The 23,830-nt window shown below is 38.7% G+C and overlaps 1 protein-coding gene across 3 annotated transcripts in view; it reads right to left on the reverse strand.

Moving 5' to 3' along the window:
- Positions 1 to 1,360: 1,360 nt before the first annotated feature.
- The window catches only part of MRPL1 (mitochondrial ribosomal protein L1), a 71,621-nt gene continuing 49,151 nt past the window's right edge, over positions 1,361 to 23,830 (reverse strand). For all 3 annotated transcript variants that reach the window (XR_015165262.1, XM_086405186.1, XM_086405185.1), the window contains 2 exons: positions 3,286 to 3,367; positions 1,361 to 1,664 (listed from right to left, as the gene is read on the reverse strand). Coding sequence is in view for 2 of the 3 variants with exons in the window: in XM_086405186.1 (XP_086261312.1) it covers positions 1,546 to 1,664; positions 3,286 to 3,367 (201 nt within the window). In the remaining variant the exon portion in view is untranslated. The remainder of the gene's footprint in view (positions 1,665 to 3,285; positions 3,368 to 23,830) is intronic.

Here is a 23,830-nt window from a genome sequence, read left to right on the forward strand (position 1 = left end):
AACAGGCTTCAAAATTAGACAAAGTTAGGTTTAAATCTTAAATTGCCACATATGGGACCTCACACAAGTTTCAACTTCCTTTTCTGTGAAATCAGAGTCTCACCTTCCTCTCTGAGCTCCCGTGAGGAGGAAATGAGAGAATGCACACAAAGCAGAAGACAGCAGTAGGCACTCAATAGAAGGTAACTGCAGAAGACAGCAGTAGGCACTCAATAGAAGGTAACTGCAGAAGACAGCAGTAGGCACTCAATAGAAGGTAACTGCAGAAGACAGCAGTAGGCACTCAACAGAAGGTAATTGCCGTTACTGCTTTGTAGTCAATGTTACAGTTGTTTTCAGTAAACACTTGTCAGATTTTAATTTTCCTGTGGGGGAAAAAAGCTTAGTGGGGTACAGTCATTTGGATGTCTCAGACCACTAAAATTTTAAAAACAATTGGGGAGACCTACATGGAGCTGTCAAATTATTCTTTACAAAGTGAGTGTTATTAAAACCCACCAACAAATTTATCAGGCCTATTATTTCATAGGGCTTCCCTTGCTGCTCAGACGGTAAAGAATCTGCCAGCAATGCTGGAGACCCAGGTTTGGGCCCTGGGTTGGGAAGATCTCCTGGAGAAAGGAATGGCATATAATTGCATATAAGAAAAAGCCCTTGAACATCTCCTAAAAAAGTGAAAGACAGTCTCAGAGTAAAAGAAATCAAATCATTTCCAAGAAAGGACAGTTGGCAACTACATGACAAAAGTATCCTTAATTTTTTTGTTTTTTCACTTACCAGTAAACATTTAAGGACCAACACCAGTTTGCAAATTGGTAGCTGAACTTCCTAGGCTGATTCTTCATCCATAAATTCTTCATCCATAAATAAGTTGCTTTATCTACCTCATGGGATATTCATTCTACAGATACGAACAACTTGCTATTAAGCAGAGGAATTGAGGATCAAATGATGCAAAGTAAATATATGAAAATACTATACACTGTGCCTTATATACTGCAAAGCACCATTAAAATATACAGTATTATTACAAAAAATACAAATAATGTAAATTGATTCCTAAGAGGAAAAAAATTTCCCATTCATTTTAATGGCTTAGTCATTTTCTATATTCATGCTATCACAAAAGACGTTAGGAGTTTTCAGAACGAAGACTGTCCAAAATTTTTCTTCAGAAGAGTCATATTTGTGATAGAGCCCACAATTCTTCCATTTTCTGTCTTGTGGGAATTGAGGACCTTACTTTTCTCTCAGATGGTACAGCTCTTGAGGGACAGTTATTAAGCTAGAAATTGCTATTATAATTACCAGCATGCAGAATCTGAATTCTTAGGAAGAAAATATAACAGGATCTAAAAGGTAGTTTCACACACATAGCAAATTTTATTTTCTTATTTTTGACAGTGTTCTAAGATTTTCCAGGGTTAAAATTTACTTTCACGTATGATGATCAATAATAAGACACCAAACTTAGAAAACAGACAGTTTTATAATTTTCACTGTTGCTTCTTGATCCAGTGAGAATAGTTTCACAATACAACACGTTTACACAGCTTTTTTGTCACTTTCTTTGGTTTCTCCTTCTTTAGGCAACAACGGCTCGATCTTTAGTAACAAACCTTCACTTGTTGAACTTCGAAGGAAAGCACGTACCACAAAAGGGCCTGTAAAGAGAGACGAGAAGCAGTTCTCATTTTATTCCAAATACCTAATGAGCAAATACAAACACACAACAAGAACCCTTATCGGATTCGTGTTATATTTGCACTTGAAAAGTACTGATATTACTGAACTATTATTTTAAATGATAACAAAGGGAAGATTGTTTCATTTCTAGAGAAGAAGGCAAACTAGTTGTACCAGAGTTTATTAGAGATTTATCAATGAAATCATACATATTCACTAATAATTCATTTCTCTCTTCTAGAAGGTGATCACCTACAATTCATTTTATTGCAAAGACAACAGTAAAGGGAGCAGGTGGTGATATTTACCTTAGTTGGCAAGATTCTAAATATTTATTTAAAACAGTCAGCACATATGCTACCTTTGTATTACCAAGCATTTTTTAGTAAAATTCCCTAAAAATTAAAAAAACTTTCATAAAGAGACCTCATTTAAAATGGCAAAGAGAAAATAACTACATTGCTTTTAAAGATTTATTATTCATCATTCTAGGGCTTCCCTGGTGGCTGAGTGGTCAAGAATCTGCCTGCAATGCAGGAGACCCGGTTCCATCCCTGGGTTGGGAAGATTCCCTGGAGAAGAGAATGGCAACCCACTCCAGTATTCTTGCCTGGAGAACCCCATGGACAGAGGAGCCTGGTGGGCTTCAGGCCATGGGATCGCAAAGAGTCAGACACAACTGAGCGACTCACACACACACACACACACACACACTCATCATTCTAATCCTGCTATAGGCTCAGAGGTTTTAAACTGAAATAAAAGTTCTCCAAGACATAGAAGAATCTATATATACAATTATATATATATAATCTACATACAATGACTAAGTACTATGGTCATACTTAGGAGAACAGAATTAACATATGAGGTATTTATTCACCAGTGGGTTTAACTCCCAAATATGGTTAAATATAGCTTAAGATTGTGTTTTAATTATACATTTGGTTTATAAAACAAAATGTGACAGATTCCTATAATGGGAAGCCTGTAAGTACTGAATCAGTTGAGGGAAATGGACTCTTGAACATGTTTTTGTGAATGGCAAGTGATACAGCGGGAACTATACATGTTTCGAGCTTATGACACAGCTGCTACATCAAGTTTCACTGTTCTCCATGAATCACCCCGTTTATAAAATGTGATTCTTCTAACATGACTAAAACTTTGTCTCTCTTCCAAAATAAATAAGATAAAGAAAGCCAACTGCTAGTACCAGTGACAAAGTGAATGGTCTGGCTTCAAAATATGATCTATCTCACAAATGATTTTAGTTTCTGCTTAAACACTATTTTAAGTTTAAGGCAATCTGTTACAGTTTTCTTTCAAATTTGATTACATTTAATGACAGAAATAATGTGGGAATTTACAAAGGCTTCACAGTGTATTCCTTATTAGTGTTAAAGAGGTTTCCTCTCTAGACAACTACAACTTATTAAAAAGGATCAGGAATACTTTGGTGAATTCAATTGTATTGCTTTAACCCCTGGAAATAGTATGCAACTGTAGTTGCATACTAACTGGACTGTTTTCTTAATATTTTACATTTTTAAAGCATCACAGGATTATAGGGAAGTCTAACCCCAGTGAACCACTTACCCAAATTCAGTGGTCTTTGCCTACAAACTTCATTGATAACGGCTTGTAGATTGGCAGCTATCTGGTCACTTGGCATATCCAGCTGAAAGAAAAGGACACATAACATTAATGATGTAAAAGTAAGACAACAGTACAATTTTTGGTAACTGTATCAGTAGTTATTCCAGACAGTTTTTTCAAATACTCAACTAGTGCAAATTATCTACTAAGGGACTCTATTGTGAAAGAAAAAACTTCCATAGCTCTTTTTTTAGAATGCTACATTTATATGTCTCTACATGTCAAGACTCAATTACCTTTTAGAGCATATTACAGCAAAGTATTTTGAAGTGGTTCCCACTTGTGGTTCCTTGAATTCCAAATTTCCCCAAAGCATATTGTAGGGTAGAATATTCCACCCCAGGAATCAGTGATATTTTTTTCTTAAAGCTGTTGATTATTTTTTTTAGTTTATTTTTTAAAAGAAACTTAAAATATTTAGAAGTTAATGCTTTCAAAAGTCCAAAATGAAATTCCTTGACTACACATTCAGATAATATATATCTCACACAGAGACATTTCCAAGATGCTATACTAACACTCTTTAACTGTAATAACAATTATCTTCCTACTTCGCAAAAGCTACAGTAAGTCCTATATAGTGAATGAGCCCTATTCATAAAACACCTAACCCAGCATGCATCTTTGGAAAGTCCTTGAGTTTCTCATTCAAAATTCAATGCATGTTATTCTCTTAAATATGCCACTAAAAATCAATTCTGTTACAGTCCTATGTTTAAAGGATTTTGCACTTTTGTCAAATGAATCCAGTTTTTAAAATTCATATAAAACTTGTAATAGCGTAATTGGTAAAAATTACACAGTAAGAATTCAAGATCAAACAAGAATTCTATCTCCCAATGACTCTTGAGATCACTGTGAGAAATGTGGTACATAAGCATATGACGAATTCCTCCTGAAAAGAAAATTGTTCTCATCATCATCAGACAATATTTATTCAACACGCACTTGGGCATGATACAGTATCAAACCCTAAATGAGAAGGTCTGGACATTATTGGAGGAATTTTCATTTTATGCCAATCCATAAGTGGGAGTTTTGAGAGGGGGAAAAAAAGCAATGCTTAGTTAGCCTTATTAAATCCATAGACCTTACAGACATTAAATTCCATCAAAGTAAGTAGTTCACTGACAGACAGGGTACCTTACATTTGCTATGGCAGAAAAGAGAAAACAAAACATATAGAGTATCAACATGTATCTTTTCATTCCTCTCTTAATTCTCCACTTTACCTCAAAAGGCCCTTCTTTCTATTAGCAACTAAAGTAACCAACACTGCTCCGGGGAGTTCCTTTAGCCTTTGTAAAGATCTATTGTTCTTTAGCCACTAAGTCGTTTCCCATGGACTGTAGCCCGCAAGGCTCCTCTGTCCATTGCATTTCCCAGGCAAGAATACTGGAGTGGGTTGCCATTTCCTTCTCCCAGGGATCTTCCTGACTCAGGGATCAACTCGCATCTTCTGCTAGGCAGGCGGATTCTTTACCACTGAGCCACCAGGGAAGCCCACAAAGACCTATACCTACCTTAAATTTGGGAAAGTAATAGATACAAGAAAAAGCAAGAGGCCCAATATACCTTCCTTAACAGTTACAAGCTAGACTGCTGGACATTGCATACTACCCTCAGATGTTTGTGACTATTCTTCCTGCAGACCTATACTGCCATTCCTACTGTAAACTAACAACATAGGCTCCAGAAATGCAAAACAGATGCCCTCAATGATTTCATAAACTCTTAAAATACATAAACTGTTTTAAAATACAGCTTGCACGTTTGTCCAAATTTTAGCACCTCTAATCATTAGTACTATCAGTTCAGTTCAGTCACTCAGTCGTGTCCGACTCTTTGCGACCCCATGAATCACAGCACACCAGGCCTCCCTGTCCATCACCAACTCCCAGAGTTCACTGAGACTCAAGTCCATCGAGTCAGTGATGCCATCCAGCCATCTCATCCTCTGTCGTCCCCTTCTCCTCCTGCCCCCAATCCCTCCCAGCATCAGAGTCTTTTCCAATGAGTCAACTCTTCACATGAGGTGGCCAAAGTATTGGAGTTTCAGCTTTAGCATCAGTCCTTCCAAAGAATACCCAGAACTGATCTCCTTTAGAATGGACTGGCTGGATCTCCTTACAGTCCAAGGGACTCCCAAGACTCTTCTCCAACACCACAGTTCAAAAGCATCAATTCTTCGGTCCTCAGCTTTCTTCATAGTCCAACTCTCACATCCATACATGACTACTGGAAAAACCATACCCTTGACTAGATGGACCTTTGTTGGCAAAGTAATGTCTCTGCTTTTGAATGTGCTATCTAGGTTGGTTGTAACTTTCCTTCCAAGGAGTAAGCGTCTTTTAATTTCATGGCTGCAGTCACCATCTGTAGTGATTTTGGAGCCCAAAAAAATAAAGTCTGACACTGTTTCCCCATCTATTTCCCATGAAGTGATAGGATCAGATGCCATGATCTTCGTTTTCTGAATGTTGAGCTTTAAGCCAACTTTTTCACTCTCTTCTTTCACTTTTATCAAGAGGTTTTTTAGTTCCTCTTCACTTTCTGCCAGAAGGGTGGTGTCATCTGCATATCTGAGGTTATTGATATTTCTCCCAGCAATCTTGATTCCAGCTTGTGCTTCATCCAGCCCAGCGTTTCTCATGATGTACTCTGCATAGAAGTTAAATAAGCAGGGTGACAATATACAGCCTTGACGGACTCCTTTTCCTATTTGGAACCAGTCTGTTGTTCCATGTCCAGTTCTAACTGTTGCTTCCTGAACTGCATACAGGTTTCTCAAGAGGCAGGTCAGGTGGTCTGGTATTCCCATCTCTTTCAGAATTTTCCACAGTTTATTGTGATCCACACAGTCAAAGGCTTTGGCGTAGTCAATAAAGCAGAAGTAGATGTTTTTCTGGAACTCTCTTCCTTTTTCGATGATCCAGCGGATGTTGGCAATTTGCTCTCTGGTTCCTCTGCCTTTTCTAAAACCAGCTTGAACATCTAGAAATTCACGGTTCACGTATTGCTGAAGCCTGGGTTGGAGAATTTTGAGCATGACTTTACTAGCATGTGCTGCTGCTAAGTCGCTTCAGTAGTGTCCGACTCTGTGGGACCCCATAGATGGCAGCCCACCAGGCAAGAACACTGGAGTGGGTTGCCATTTCCTTCTCCAATGCATGAAAGTGAAAAGTGAAAGTGAAGTCACTCAGTCGTGTCCGACTTTTAGCGACCCCATGGACTGCGGCCTACCAGACTCCTCCGTCCATGGGATTTTCCAGGTAAGAGTACTGGAGTGGGGTGCCATTGCCTTCTGTGAGATGAGTGCAATTGTGGGGTAGTTTGAGCATTCTTTGGCATTGTCTTTCTTTGGGATTGGAATGAAAACTGACCTTTTCCAGTCCTGTGGCCACTGCTGAGTTTTTCAAATTTGCTGGCATACTGAGTACAGCACTTTCACAGCATCATCTTTCAGGATTTGAAATAGCTCAACTGGAATTCCATCACCTCCACTAGCTTTGTCCGTAGTGATGCTTTCTAAGGTTCACTTGACTTCACATTCCAGGATGTCTGGCTCTAGGTGAGTGATCACACCATCATGATTATCTTGGTCGTGAAGATCTTTTCTGTACAGCTCTTCTGTGTATTCTTGCCCTTTGTCTTTCATAGTTAGTACTATGTCCTCTACTAAATCTTAAAATAAATTCAGTCACACAGCTCACTTTTTATTTTAGATATTGTATAAAATTATGAAAAAGTTGTATGTTTTATGAGCATGCTGCTGCTGCTGCTAAGTTGCTTCAGTCATGTCGGACACTGTGCGACCCCATAGACGGCAGACCACCAGGCTCCCCTGCCCTGTCCTGTGCAACCCCATAGATGGCACCCTACCAGGCTCCCCCATCCCCCAGGCTCTCCAGGCAAGAACACTGGAGTGGGCTGCCATTTCCTTCTCCAATGCATGAAAGTGAAAAGTCAAAGTGAAGTCGCTCAGCTCTTAGTGACCCCATGGACTGTAGCCTACCAGGCTCCTCTGTCCATGGGATTTTCCAGGCAAGAATATTGGAGTGGGGTGCCAGGCTTCTCATTGCACTGACTTCTCTTGTTACAGAACACACGCTCTAGGGTGTGCAGGCTTCAGTAGTCGTGGCACATGGGCTCAGTAGTTGCAGCTCCCAGGCTCCAGAGCACAGACTCAATAGTTGTAGCACATGGGCTTAGCTGCTACATGGCATGTGAGATCTTCCCGGATCAGGACCTGAACCTGGGTCTCCTACACTGGTAGGTGGATTCTTTACCAGTGAGCTATCAGGGAAGCCTCCATTAATGTTTTTAAGAAAAGACTGATTGACTGAATCCTACCTTTTGCTTTTGTCCTTATTATATCAGAAATACCTCACTAAGCACACTAAAGGCTTTCTAAGTGGTTCACTGAGTAAAGAATCTGCCTACAATGCAGGAGACGAAGGTTCTATCCCTGGGTCGGGAAGATCTCCTGGAGGAGAAAATGGCAACCCACTCCAGTATTCTTGCCTGGAGAACACCATAGACAGAGGAGTCTGGCAGGCTACACAGTCCATGAGGACGCAAAGAGCTGGACAGAACTGAGCATGCACTTATCTTCTAAGCACACTAGACAGACAACTTTCCAAAGATGTCAGCGTGGTGGCTCAGTGGATACAGGTAAACTGTATCTCTTTGACTCTCAGATTTTCCTCTTTCCATGCAATTCGTAACTTTTGCTTTCAAGCACTTTCTACCATTATGGGAGAACTAAAAAACTGTGATTCTTAACCACTTTTTGTCCCTTTGAGATACAAATACATGCAGGACAAACTGTAGTCATGAGACTGTCTGAGGCTGTGATTCTTAAAACTTTTTTCGGTTATCAAATCTTGCTCCAGAATAAGGTACTCAGGCACACAAAAATTTTAGCTCATGTTTTTAGGGTCTTCAAAGATTCTTTGATTAAGAGAAAGAGGAGGAGAGGAGAAAAGCTCCTGAGGAAAGGGTCTCAGTTAAAAAGAATCCTTGGGCCACACCTGGAGAACCACCAATGGTGGAAGTCAGCTCAAATACTTTGAAAGACTAAGGACAAGAGTATGGAAAAAGGATTCAACTTAATTGTCTACATTTTACAGGGGACGGACCAAAAAAAGAAAATCAAAGTATGTGCGCACAATTTTTAAACATTCCTGTGTTCCTCCTAGAGTGGCCCGCTTCTGTCACTGTAAATGTTCCAACAGCTTCTAGATGACTAATCATCTCTAACTGGAAACTGCAGAGAGAACTGCTGCTTTGAATAAGCACTTGTTAGAACATCTGACCTTCAAAATCTCTTCCAAGTGCAATGATCTAAGTTCATACACAGGGTAGCCTGGCAGTGGTTTTGCAAGTGGGCCAACACTCCTAATTCCCTTGACTCCTGAAGGTTTAAACCAAGAAAAGGAAGACAGTCTGTGTATTTCCTACACAACATCAAGGAAAGTGATAGCAGCAGCGGTAGTGGTAGGGGTGATAATAGAAGTAGTAGAAATAGAGCAGCTCTATTTATTGGGTGCTTACTCTAAGCCAACTCTATTCTAAGCACTTACACATTCTCACTTATTTCTCCCAAATATCCTAAATATGGGTCCCATTATCATTTTCCTTTTACAATTAGAAACTGAGACTTAGAAAACTTTGTAACTTATTCAAAAGCACCCAGATGATAAAGAGTGGTCCAGCAGCTATGTGCATGAGCTCTAAAGGCAGAGAAATGTAACTCTGAAACCCACTTCCACCGCTTACTAGCTTGTGACCCTGAGCACAGCTAGAAAGTGATGGTAATCCTTATGAAAACTGAAGTATCAGTTCTCTGGAAAACACAAATGACTTGTTATAAACTAAGGAAAGAAAAAGAGGAAACTAGGTGAAATATTGAAAGGAAAAGAATATGTATTTAAGTGGGAAAAATGCAAATTTTTCTTTCTGCCCAATGAATCCTTTTCTACATTCCCAGCTTTTAACTGTTCACAGCACACAATCTAGCAACATTCACTTGGCCTTCACTCTTTGTTGAGCACTGACTGGGGCTAGGAATGCGAAGATGAGCAAGACACAAATCTTACCATCAAGGAGCTTCCCATGTAGTCACTAGAATCCAACATGACAGGTGCCACTCAAACTAAATGAACAAAGTGCCACAAGGGGAGAAGGAGAAGTGACTGTGACAGGCAAGGCCTCACAAAGGTGACATTCAGATGGAGGCTTAAAGGATGAAGAATTCTGAAGACAAAGAGGATCTAGGCAGAGGGAGGAGCACACGTTACTGTAAGAACAGGTGGTTCAGGTGACCAGAAGGCGGCTCACTGCTCAGGGCTGGCTGCAAACTCAAATGACTCCAGTGGCCAGAGCTGGTAACATGCACCACTGAAGCAGACTGGGTTTGAGTGCATGTGCAGATATGACCTGCAGGACACAGCCTGTGCAGAGGTGAACAGCACTGCCCCACAGGGAGGAGGCAGTGGCCACCCAGTGCTAACAGAATGTTACACTGAGGTCTCTGGGGCCAGTTTATCAGAACTCTTGACTCATCAAGAGTAACAAGGAATCTGGATTTCTGGGTGATATTATCTAGTTTTTAAATGCTGAATCAGTAAAACAAAACAAGTCTGGGAGCCAAACTCAGCCCATTTGCAACGTCAGACATCAAGTTACATCACTGAAAATAACAGGAAATCCTGAATTTGAACTTGGCATAGTGATTTGAGACTACACTGTAAGAAGATTGGAATCTATAGCTCAAGATTTTAGAATGCGTGCGTCCTAAGTTGCCTCACTTGTGTCTGACTCTGCGACCCCATGGACTGCAGCCCACCAGGCTCCTCCGTCCATGGGATTCTCCGGGCAAGAATACTGGAGTGGGTTGCCTTGCCCTACCTCCTCCAGACCCAGGGATCGAACCTGCATCTCTTATGCCTCCTGCATTGGCAGGTGGGGTCTTTACCACTAGCACCACCTGGGAAGCCCTAAAGATTTTAGACTCTATTCTGCCAACCATGAGAAGTTATTTAATGTTTATAAGTAAACAACTGGTATTTCTGAGCTATGTTTTAGAAAGAATTTTAGAGGAAGGGTGTATAACAGGAGCTGGCAAACTTTTCTCTATAACTGGTCAGAGAGAAAATATTTGGGGCTTTGCAGGCCAAATGGGCTGTCACAAATACTCAATTCTGCTGTTGTGGTGCAAAAGTCATCCTAGAGAATACATGAACGATGACCACAGCTGTGCTCCAAGGAAGTTTAACTTACAGAAACAGCTGGGGAGCTGGGAGGGTCCCACAGGCCACAGTTTGCAGACCCCCGGTGAGGAAGACAGACCAAAGGATGCCTGGGAAAGTAGTCGCTAAAAGAAACCAATCATCTTCACTACAACAGAAATGATTTTTGTTTTGTGTGTTTAACAGAAAGCTTTGTTGAGTGCTGATAGACTTTTAATGTATCCTACAATGCATCTACTTATGCAGATGAGGCAAAAAAATGTTTTTTTCAAGCTAAGAATTGAATTGCCATTTAAAATAAAAGTAGGAAAAATGCTCAGCAACTGTTCTGACAACTGCTGCAAATTTTACACACACACTTGAAACAAGATATTGCATGCCGCCTTTCTGAAGTTTGTTCAGGACTGATGACCAGAGTCTACATCTGAAAGCAAAAAAGGCATTTAATGCCCTATATTCTTGGCCTTCCCAGGTGGCACTAGTGGTAAAGAACCCAGCTGCCAATGCAGAAGACATAAGAGACGCAAGTTTGATCCCTCGGTCATGAAGATCTCCTGGAGGAGGGGATGGCAACACACTCCATTATTATTGCCTGGAAAATCCCATGGACGGAGGAGCCTGGTGGGCTACAGTCTATGGGGTCACCAAGAGTCAAACATGACTTAGCACACACGCTTGCACCCACACTCTATATTCTAAAGAAAGATACCAACAATTAAGGTCATAATATTCTCACCATAATCAACAATCATGCAAAGTAGAAGCAGGCCAAAAGGCAAGGCTCCAAGAAGCTCCTGTGTAGACTAGGGGCACTGCCAGAAGAGGGTACTAGTGGCTGAACAAATACATGCTTGAAGGACATCAAATCAGTAAGAGCTGGTCAGAGGAGTGAAGTGAAGTCGCTCAGTCGTGTCCGACTCTTTGTGACCCCATGGACTGTAGCCTACCAGGCTCCTCCCTCCATGGGATTCTCCAGGCAAGAGTACTGGAGTGGGTTGCCATTTCCTTCTCCAGGGGATCTTCCCGACCCAGGGATCGAACCCAGGTCCCCTGCATTCCAGGCAGATGCTTTAACCTCTGAGCCACCAGGGAAGTCCCCTGGTCAGAGGAGTAGTGACAACCAAAGTGGAGCCACAAACACAAGCAGGTAAGACAGGGCAGTTGCTTCTACTCCCTTTGTTAAGCCTTTACCCCAGAGGAGTTATGCCTGGAACCCATAGTGGAGCGAGGCATTTACAGCTGAATTAAGTCACTGCCACACTCTACAGTCTAGAGCGGAAGAAGGTGTGAATGAAATTTTAATAAGCCCTCCCCGCTTCAGATCATGAGCCATAAAAGCCTGGTTCCAACTTGAACAAGGAAAATCTTTGGATATGAGATCAGAGTTTTGAAATGGATCTCACTGCACTTTTAATTTCTGAATTAGATCACTAGAATTATGCCTGTCACTCACCTCACATGCCTGTGCATAAGACAGAAGCGAAACTGTGCGTGGCATGCTTGGAGTCAGGGAGTGGGGAAGCCTATTTCATGTTTGCACTTCACTAAATTCAAACTTTTCAATAGGTCTGTACATTTACACACAGACGTATTCTGTGCCCACGAGAAACGTGAATATATGTTCATAGGGGTGACGGTTATAATAATAAGTGACACCTAGGTAGAAGGGGACGACAGAGCATGAGATGGCTGGATGGCATCACTGACTCGATGGACATGAGTCTGGGTGAACTCCGGGAGTTGGTGATGGACAGGGAGGCCTGGCGTGCTGCGATTCATGGGGTGGCAAAGAGTCGGACACGACTGAGCTACTGAACTGACTGAGGTCACTTACGGTGACCAGTGGTTAAGAATCTACCTTCCAATGAAGGGGACATGGGTTAGATCCCTGGTCAGAGAACTAAGATCCCACCCGCTGTGGGGCAACTAGGCCCAGGCGCCGCAACTGCTGAGCCCACGCCACAACTGGAGAGAAGCCGACTGGCTGCAACAAGAGAGTCCGTATGCCACAGTGAAGATGCTGTGCGTGGCAAATATAATATTAGTAAGACCCAGCACACCCAAATAAACAAACAAGTGATGCTGGAAAAAACCTCAACGGCCCAAAAGAAGGAGTGAGGTTGAACAAATTATGAGATATCCACAAGATACTACTGTGAAAATAATGCTTTGCAAGAATTGTAATAATTTCAGAAAATATTCAAGATACACTATTTAAGGAAAAGAGAAAATTCAGTATATAGGATAACAGTAATTACATAAACAGGAAATAAACACGTAGCGCCTTGCAAGTCTCCTCCCTTTTCCTGGAGCCCTGATGACACGAATAAGGTTTCTGCTCTGCTACAGACACATACACACAAAATACACGCATAGAGAAAGCGCAATAATGAACAGCACTAAAACGTTACCAATCGCAATTTTAAAATGTTGTCCTCTCGTTTATGCTATTTGGTATCTTTCAAATATTATATACATGTTATCACCTGTTAATTACAAAAAAGAACACTAGCTTTACTTAGCATTTTAAATTATAAAACTAGTCCTTTACAATGGTAAAAAAATGACAAGGCATACTTTATCTCTTCGTGCTTCCTTGAAACAAAATAAAATCCATTCCCACTGTTGGTACTGAGGGACACCCCCCCTCCCACCCTGAGGCTTATATATACTGATAATTATATTTAATTGAAAGGCAGTAAAATCGACCTTTTCAGGGTGTACAGTTCTATCAATTTTAACTCATGCAAACATCTGAGCAGCCACCATCACAATACTACACACAGAACCAAAAACCTTCCCTCCCGTGACCTCCCTTAGTCATTCCTGATTCCTGGCAACTAGTGACTTGTCACGATGGCTTCGTTTTTTCTAAAAGATCATACAGATGGAATAACATGTAACCTTTCTCTCCTCCAAAATTTAAAAAACTGTGGTAAAATATACATAAAAGTTACCCTTCTAACCATTCTGAAGTGTACGGTTCGGTGGCATTAAGCACCTTCACGTTGTTGTACAGCTCTGACCATCTCACCTCCAGCACTTGTTCCATCTTCCGCATCTAAAACTCTGTATCCATTAAACACTAACTTCCAATTCCCTTCAACCCTAAGCCCCTGGCAACCACCATTCTGTTCTCTGTTTCTATGAATTTAACTGCTCTAAGCAGCTCATGTAATATTTGAAATCACATATTTGTCCTTTTGTGACTGGCTTATTTCATTTAGCATAATGTCTCCAAGTTTCATCCATGTTGTAGCAAATATCAGCATTTCCTCCCTTTTTAAGGCTGAATAATATTCTATTGTATGTACATACACCTTCTGTTCATCCATCCATTCTTTGACGCTTGTGAACCATGCTGCTATGAATATACATATATCTATCTATGTCTCCGCTTTCAGTTCTTTGAGGTATATATCTGTAAGTGGAACTGATGGATCTTATGGTAAGTATGTTTTATTTTTTGAGGAACTACCATACCATCTTCCACAGCACCTACACCACTTCACATCCCCACCAGCACTGCACCAGGCTTCCAACTTCTCCATATTCTCACCAGCACTAATCTCTGCTTTTCTGATAACAGCCATTTCAATAGGCATAATGCAGTATCTCCTTTTGATTTTAATTTGCATTTTCTTGATTCTAATGATGCTGAGTATCTTTTCATGTGTTTACTGGCCATTTGTGCATCTTATTTGGAGAACTGAAAAAAGTGAAAGTGTTGGTCGTTCAGTTGTGTCCAACTCTTTGCAACCCCATGGATTGTAGCCCGCCAGGCTCCTCTGTTCATGGAATTCTCCAGGTAAGAATACTGGAGTGGGTAGCCATTCCCTTCTCCAGGGGATCTTCCAAACCCATGTATTCAAATCCTTTGCTCATTTTATTTGTCTTTTTATTATTGAGGTATAAGAGTACTTTATATTTTAGCTATGCTTATCAGATATATATATATACACACACACACACACATATATACACACATACATATATACACACATACACACGCACATATAGTTTGCAGATACTTTCTACCATTCAGTGGGTTGCCATCTCATTCTGTCAATAGTATCCTTTGATGCACAAGAGTCTTACGTATTTGATAAAATACAATTTATCTCTTTTGTTGCCTGTGCTTTTGGTGTCAGTATGTTACTTTCTGAGACTACTTTCAATCAGGTTACAGTATGCAACCTTTTAAGAAAATGTCCTAAATTATTGTGCCTATCAATAGTTCACACGTTCTTTTAAATCACTGAGTAGTATTCCATTACACAGATATATCGGAGGGTTTTTTTTTAAAAGCCATTCATGTATGGAAGGATAACTGGATTTTTTCCATCTTTTGATAATTATCAATACAATTCCTACAAATATTTGTGTGGATATCTATTTGTGTGAATGTTATGTTTTGATTTCACCATAAATGTTTCAACTCTATGGGAATGGAATTGGTGGACCTTACAGTAAATAAAAAGCCTCTTGATGAAAGTGAAAGAGGAGAGTGAAAAAGTTGGCTTAAAGCTCAACATTTAGAAAACTAAGATCATGGCATCTGGTCCCATCACTTCATGGGAAATAGATGGGGAAACAGTGGAAACAGTGTCAGACTTTATTTTTCTGGGCTCCAAAATCACTGCAGATGGTGACTGCAGCCATGAAATTAAAAGACGCTTACTCCTTGGAAGGAAAGTTACAACCAACCTAGATAGCACATTCAAAAGCAGAGACATTACTTTGCCAACAAAGGTCCATCTAGTCAAGGCTATGGTTTTTCCAGTAGTCATGTATGGATGTGAGAGTTGGACTGTGAAGAAAGCTGAGCATCGAAGAATTGATGCTTTTGGACTGTGGTGTTGGAGAAGACTCTTGGGAGTCCCTTGGACTGCAAGGAGATCCAACCAGTCCATTCTGAAGGAGATCAGTCCTGGGTGTTCTTTGGAAGGACTAATGCTAAAGCTGAAACTCCAATCCTTGGCCACCTCATGTGAAAAGTTGACTAATTGGAAAAGACTCTGATGCTAGGAGGGATTGGAGGCAGGAGGAAAAGGGGATGACAGAGGATGAGATGGCTGGATGGCATCACCAACTCAATGGACGTGAGTGAGTGAACTCTGGGAGTTGGTGATGGACAGGGAAGCCTGGCGTGCTGTGATTCATGGAGTCGCAAAGAGTCGGACATGACTGAGCGACTGAAATGAACTTAACAGTAAATATATGTTTAGCTTTACAAGTTACTATCAAACTGTTTCTAAAGTGGCTTATCACTGGTTTTTGAAATAAAGCTAACAAAAGAAAGCTGTGTGTGCAGTATACTGACAACTACTTAGCAAGGAACAGGTTTGCAAACAAAGGAAAGCAAGTCAGTGCCCTCCCCTACTCCACGTTATGTCACATTTATACTTTTTATCACGGGTTTTCCTGTTGATCAGTGATCACTACGTTGTTGAGTTAATGCTGTTTCTCTCAAATGGTATGGTTTTCCTTATGGTATTATTCATATCTGATGGAAGGGGAGAGTGACACTTTCAATTCCCGAAAGTTCTGAGAAATTAGCATCTGATTTCACGACAGTATTGCTAAGAAAAGTAGAAATGATAATAAACTCTTTTTAATTCTAATATTCCCACTGGTAAGAACACTGATAAAAATCCAACCAAAGGCTGTAACCTAGAATACTACAAAGACTATTCATCCCAGTTAAATAAATACACATCTCTCACATGAAGCACTGGGTATCACAATGAAGCGCTAGTACATTGACATACACTGGGCCCTGAATAGATACTATATTCTCTTTCTTAACTCCATACTCTTGGATTTACTGCCAATCTACTTCCTTTTTTTTAATGAGAACTAAAAAGTATAGAATTTGACTTGTATTTTCTACAGCCTATTTTCCACTTTTAAATTTGTCTGTGACACAGTATACTGCAGTATACCAAAAATAATGCAACCAAAGAAAAGTTAATCATCAACTAGAAGAAATGGAGGAGGAGGAGGAGGGGAAGTGGCAGTGAGCATGTGCCAATGAGCTGCTGCCTTGTATCCAACTACTGTTTGTATCTGATTGTTTTCAGCAATACTCCTTGCTTGCAGCTTTCTCAACTTGAGGATCTAGGGCCTTCAAAATAAGCCTTCATTTTCCATGTGCTATACTATTCACATCTTGTTTAAACTGAACTCCAACACACTCACTTCTCCTGTTCTAACATGTTTGCTAAATCTGAAGGCTCTGATTTCAACACAAGATTTTACTATGTTTATATTCCCTACCCCTGAACTTGTTTATTTTTGTTACCATATACATCATCTTTCATCAGCTGCCAAGTTGACAATATTCTTGCCACAAAACAATTCACTATTACACAAGCAAAATACAGTGATACACACCTAGAAAGGGACCATGTCTACAACTTTAAAAAGGAGGAAAAAAGCACATCAAAGACAGGGCCTTTATATTAAGTATGTCAAAGATCCAAGTATATCTGAAGCCCAGACAAGAAACACTAGTTCAATCAGGTCTTGGCATGATTTAGTATAAACAAAAATCTGAGCTGTCCTATCCTGTTTTTTTTTTTTTTTTCTCCTGTTACGAAAATGTTTTGTTTGCTAATAGCATTATTTACAAGTTCTCAAAATCTGGATATTTTGTTGTTGTTCATTTCTTAAGTTGTGTCTGATTCTTTGAGATGCCATGGACTGTAGCATGCCAGGCTCCTCTGTCCCCACGACCTCCTGGGTTTGCTCAAATTTCACATCCATTGAGTTGGTGATGTTATCTAACCTCTCATCCTGGATATTCACGTAACTGTAAAAGGGCTACAGCTGTTCTTCCTTTAATGCTATGATAACCATTCATGTCAAAGCTAGGCTATTATGTTTAAAAGATGTTCTTCAAAATTTCAATTATATTTAATGGAGTTTTTAGAACCCTTCCTCAATCCAAATTACTTTTAAGAGTTTATGTTCTAGTTTCATATTAATAAATTAAAAGAATTAGCAATAGCTTCCAAATTAAAATACAACAAGTAGCATATATATTTTGAAAATACACTGTTTCTTTAGAATACTTTACTCTTTTATTTACTTAAGCAGATTTCATAGGATACTAATAGGAATCTGTCTGGGGATAGAAGAAAATAAATAGGTAGAGTAGGACTCCACTCATTCCCAGGAGGAATCAATGTTTCATAATAAATGTACTGATGCCACTAATTTGGAATTAGTAATAATTCAAAGACTGTCAAATATATTTTAAAATATATTTCAAAAGTTTTATGATGTAATGAATGAATAATGTGAATAAAGATTACAGAAAAATATTTAAACATCTTTAGAGAAGAAACATTTATATTAAAAACATTGTTTAATATAAACAACTGATTTGTTAGTTACAGGCGGCACTAGTGGTAAAGACTCCTCCTGCCAATGCAGGATATACAAGACACGTGGGTTCAATCCCTGGATGGGAAAGATCCCCTGGGATAGGAAAATGGCAACCCACTCCAGTATACTTGCCTGGAAAATTCCATGGACAGAGGAGCCTGGTGGACTACAGTCAAAGGAGCCACAGACAGTCAGACACAACAGGGCAACTAAGCACAAGTAGCTGAGGCTGCATCTATCAAGCAACATTTTTTGATTAGATATTCAATGTTGTCATATTAGTAAGTTGCACATCACTGAAAAACTATTCTGTGGTATTCACTTTCAAGTAATTCTTATTAATCTTCCCACAAACTTATTTCTCTTTCCATGTCTTTCCAATCTGCAGGTGAATGAACAAGGAGGAAGGGAAAAGTAGAAAAGGAAAAAAAAGCAATAGGGAACAAGAAAATAGAAAAGAAAAACTTCAGAGAGCTATTAAAAGAAGGAAAAAATAAAAGGACAGAGAAAGAGGGAGGAGGGTAGAAGGTAGGGAAAAGGGAGCCTGAAAACAAACTACATTAAAAAGAAAAAGCCTACAAATAAATCATGTCAAATAATCATCAAAGTACCAAAGATGAACAATTACCTCTTCATCCAGAGATTGAAAGAGTAAAACTACCATGAATGTCCAAGTGGGAAGAAAAAAGCTACAAAACTGCTCAAAAGCCTAATTATGATGATTATTCTTAAATTAAGCCTCATCTAAACTCCATGGGGTCACAAAGAGTCGCAAATGATTCCGCACCTAAGCAACAATCTCCTGCCTAGGCTGGCGGCCAGGATTCTGGGAGCCAGGTAAGGGGAGAGTAGAGGGTGGAGTGAAGGGAAGAGGAGAGGGTGGGGAGGACGGGAGGGTTTCTCAATATTTCATATACATAGATTCATTTAATCTCCCTGTTTTCAATTTTCTCAACTCCTGATCTCTCCCAGTCAGAGACCTTTGTTTTCACCTTTCCTGCCACCTACTAGCATGGGAAACGGCAGTTACTCAGGGTTAGGAAATATATAAAAATCTTCAATAATTTTCAGCTAAACCTATTTCAGAGGGTTCTTGCTCCATCCCCACACACAGCATTAACACTCAGTCCCTGTGGTATCCAGAGCCAGATCCTAGCCTTTTTAAAAATCCTGAAATTTATTTCTTTGGCTTTCTCCATTGATGACTTAAGATTTGACATTTCCTAATCAGTTACCACTGTGGTATTCATTCCATCTTTACTTGGAAGCCTCAGAGCACATGTTATTTTCAAGTGTCCATGTGATACTTTGGAAAAGAATATTAATATTATACTACAGGCCACAATGAAAGTCTTGAGAAATTTTTTAAAAGTAGAAACTAAGAAAAGGATACATTCTTCAACCATTAAGGCAGTTAAATCAGAACATACTAAAAATCTAAGCAAGTCAAAAAAGGTTCCAAAAGTTTAAAATATTCTCCCAAATAAGAATAAAAACTACTAAGAAAATAATGACAAAAAAACTAAATATCAAACTTGTAATTAGAGGCAAATTACACTTTCAGTATTAAAAAAAACAAAACTCACAAATCTTATATAAAACTTAGAAAGTCAGAAAACGAACAACAAAGCAAATCTCAAGATAACAAAAAGAGCAAATTGATAATTTATAGATAGAAAAAAATAGCAATAGATTCTAAAAACTATACTAAAAAAAGTTCTTTAAAAAACATATTTGAGATAGCACTGGAAACTATATTCAATACACTGTGATAAACCATAATGGAAAGAATATGAAAAAGTGTATATACATGTATAATTCAATCACTTTGCTATATAGTAGAAATTAACACATAAATCAACTATACTTCAGTATCTTAGGTTATGAACATTAAAATATTTAGGGGTGAAATATTATAATTTCTGCAACTTAATTTTAAGTGATTCAGAAAATATAAAAGAATATCTACTACTTTAAACAAACTATGTATACTAGTTGTTCTAAGCAAATATGACAAAAATCAGTGAATCCAGGTGATGAGTATATAGGTGTTGGTTATAATTTCAACTTTCCATTCATTCAAAATTTTTCAAAATAAACTGAAGAAAAAGATGTGCAGATGTGGAGGGTATTTACAAACAAGAGCTTAAGCTATTTCAAAAAAGAGCTTAAATAAGCTTTATTAAGCAATAAATTTCAAGAAAATCTGTCATATTTCATTATTTTCTTACCTGAAATGTTATGAATGTGATTTAATTTCTCTTTACAGTTTTCTCTTCTAAAGAGATATGAACCCAAGGAGCCCCCAATGCTCTAAGATAAAATGAAGATAAACCATCAAGATTCCTGATTTTATGGTGTTTTTAAAAATACTGCAGTGAAAAGTCATTTTAAAAAGCTTGTATGTACATGGATACTTGAAAAGAATTACTTTGAAGTGAAAAATGAAAATGGCAAAAGGTGACTGAAATCATAGCAGGTCATCACGAAACATTCTTTTGAAAGCTAAACACTTTTTATAAATCATCGGAAATCCCATGAAGTTACTGTGCTAACACCAAAGCATTTAAAAGGGCCAAAGCTCCAAAACATAACCTGAAACTGAGTAGATTTTAGAGTACACTGCACCCTTTGAAAGGTCCATCGCGCATTGTATCACAAATCTACATTTTTATTCTGAAACTTCATCTAACTTTATTAATCCTGGATGATTTCTAGGTTACACTTGATTTGAAAATCAAAGTCTAAAATGGATGAAAACTACAGTAATGATTTCTACATATGTGAGATTCTACTAAACTGGATTCAGACATAAAAGTCAGCTAGTTGCTACTTGAAAACATACACAGAAACATGGGTCAGATTTTATAGGCTCTTTCAGGTGTGGACGTAATAGGCCACAGGAGTCATAATTTATTACAGTATGAAGTACTATGAGAGGTTAAATAACCAAATACGCACACTCCACGCTTTCCATTAAACTACAGTTCATGTCTTTTCCTCTTGATAAATGCCCCTAGTACAAGTCCTAATGTGCCATATTTTACGGCTCGAGAATTTTTTTTCCTAGTGAAAAGTTCTATCTTTGATCTCCATCAGTCTCAGCAAATGAAACCTAACTACAACACTACCACATATGATTTTGAAATATGTGAAGAAGTCAACATTAACAAAAGTGAAGGAAGGCAGACAGACAGAGAACATTTCAGTTTTTGACAAATATAAAGACACTATGCGTGCCTCTGTAAAATGGGAAAGTCAACAGTAACAGAAAATTAGAAAGAACTTTTACCTTATCATAAAGGACACGTTAAGAACACCAATCAACAATGGGACTGGCTTACTGGGAAAGTAGGCTGGAGGCCAAGATTCTTAAATCAAACAAGCAATCTATCAGAGAAAAAACAAAACATATTTCTGACAGCCTCACAGCTAACATAAAATGGATTTGTGGTATGTTATAAAATACTAACAGACACCCTTTGAAAATTACTTCAAAGTCTTTATTCTGGCAGGTTTAGGCTACAGAATCTGGACATATATAGTATCTGGACACTGTTTAGTTTTTCTGTGTAATGTCAAAAAATACACCTGACTAAACATGCCTATAATGAATAGAGGACAACACTCTTAATTCTGACTCTCATTTTGTGAAACCTCAGGAATTAAAATTTTTACTTTCAATATTACTGACAAGGATTGTTTGAAAAGTTTAGTTTAAGTTAAATTTTTATAAATTATTGATTCACTACATATAATATATATTGACGCTTTTGAACTGTGGTGTTGGAGAAGACTCTTGAGAGTCCCTTGGACTGCAAGATCAAACCAGTCAATCCTAAATAAAATCAACCCTGAATACTCATTAGAAGGACTGAGGCTGAAGCTGAAGCTCCAATACTTTGGCCACCTGATCCAAAGGGCTGACTCATTAGAAAAGACCCTGATGCTAGGAAAGATTGAAGGCAGGAGGAGAAGGGGACAACAGAGGATGAGATGGCTGGATGGCATCACCAACTTGACGGACACGAGTTTGAGCAAGCTCTGGGAGTTGGTGATGGATAGGGAAGACTGGCGTGCTGCAGTGCATGGGATCACAAAGAGTCGGATACAACTGAGCATCTTAGCACACACACACGCACAAAACTGTTAAAGATCATTCTTAGGTCACGGGTCTGTTAAAAAAACAGCCACAATTGGATTTGGTCCATGGGCCATATGTAGTTTGTGAACTCTGCTCTGGATAGCCTCCTTTTATCCAAAACGAAGCGGACCCCTAACGGGCATGTAATGCTGTCAGTGCCCTTTCATCCATTCGTTCATTCTAAAGCCAATCCTTGTATCACACGAAGGAATAACAACAAAACAACAAAAAAAATAAACCTCTAGTATTTCCAACTATACAATGACATCACCTGTGGAAATCTCAGACTTTTAAGGAAGATATATTACTGTGCTTTGGGTTTTCAAAGATTTTCTGTTAAAGTCTGTTACCTCTGATAATTATAATAATAAATATTTTTATGGAATAGTTATATTAGATACAATCACAGACAGATTTTTTACTCCCTTTTAAATCTTTATTGATAATCTTTATCAAATCTTTACTTGATAACTTTAGAGACATATTTTGCATATTATATTATTCACCATTTTCTAAATCATAATTCAATGACTTTTTAAATAATTTTTTCTACCAACACCATAAGTCAGTTTTCAAACTAACGATCTCTGAAGTGCATTTACTGTTAATGCCTGTTTTGCCCACCCCTTCGCCTCAGGCAACCACTAATCTTTTTGTCTTTACAGTTTCACCCCTTTTTTTGGACATCTCACATAAATGTGGTTCCTGCATCTGCTTTTTTTCACTAAGCATGTTTTTGATGTTCATCCACATCATGGTTATGTATCCATAGTTTGTTCCTTCTAACTGCTAAACAGTATTCCAAGAGATATGCTACACACTCTTAAAGTGTCAATCTAACAAGTTTTGACATACATATACACTTATCTGGTGGCTCAGATGGTAAAGAATCTGCCCACAATGCAGGAAACCTGGGTTTGATTTCCAGGTTGGGAAAATCCCCTAGAAAAAAAGAAAGCGTACCTACTCCTTTATTCTTACCTGGAGAATTTCATGGGCAGAGGAGACTGGCAGGCTACAGTCCATGGGGTCATAAAGAGTAGGACACGACTGAGCATCTAACACTTTCACATACTCCTGAAACCATCACCAGTCAGGATAACAGTCATGTCAATCATGTCCCCAATTCCTTGTGTTCCTTTGTCATCCCTCATTCCCACCCCATCCCAGCCACCTTGTCCCTAAAGCAACTCCCAGGCTGCCTTCTGTTACTACATATCACTTTGTATTTGTCAGAATTTTATATAAATGGAATCCCACAGTATGTACTTTTGTATGCCCTTTTCATTCAGCACAATATTTTAAACATTCATTCATGTTAGAGCATGTATCAATGTTTCTTTTTATTATGAAAGAAAATTCAATTGTATAGAATAACAAAGTTTGTTTATACATTTACCTGTTGATGGACATGTGATATGTTTCCTGGGTTTTGGCTATTACAAATAAATCTGATATAAGCATCTGTTTATAAATCTTTGCATCTAAGCATATGCTTTCATTTCTCCTGAGCAAATATCTAAATGTGAAGTGCTGGGATCATATAGTAGGTGGATTAAACTTGTTAAACTACAGAACAGTTTGCCAAACGGATTTCACCATTTACATCCCCACAGCAACATATGAGCATTCCAGTCACTCCATATCCTCACCAACATTGGTATGATCAGTTTTTTAAATTTTAGACATTCTAGTA

The sequence above is a fragment of the Bos grunniens genome, chromosome 6 (assembly GCF_055505025.1).
Source record: "Bos grunniens cultivar Pamir isolate PY7600 chromosome 6, Bosgru_T2T1.0, whole genome shotgun sequence".
Classification (NCBI taxonomy): Eukaryota; Metazoa; Chordata; class Mammalia; order Artiodactyla; family Bovidae; genus Bos; species Bos grunniens.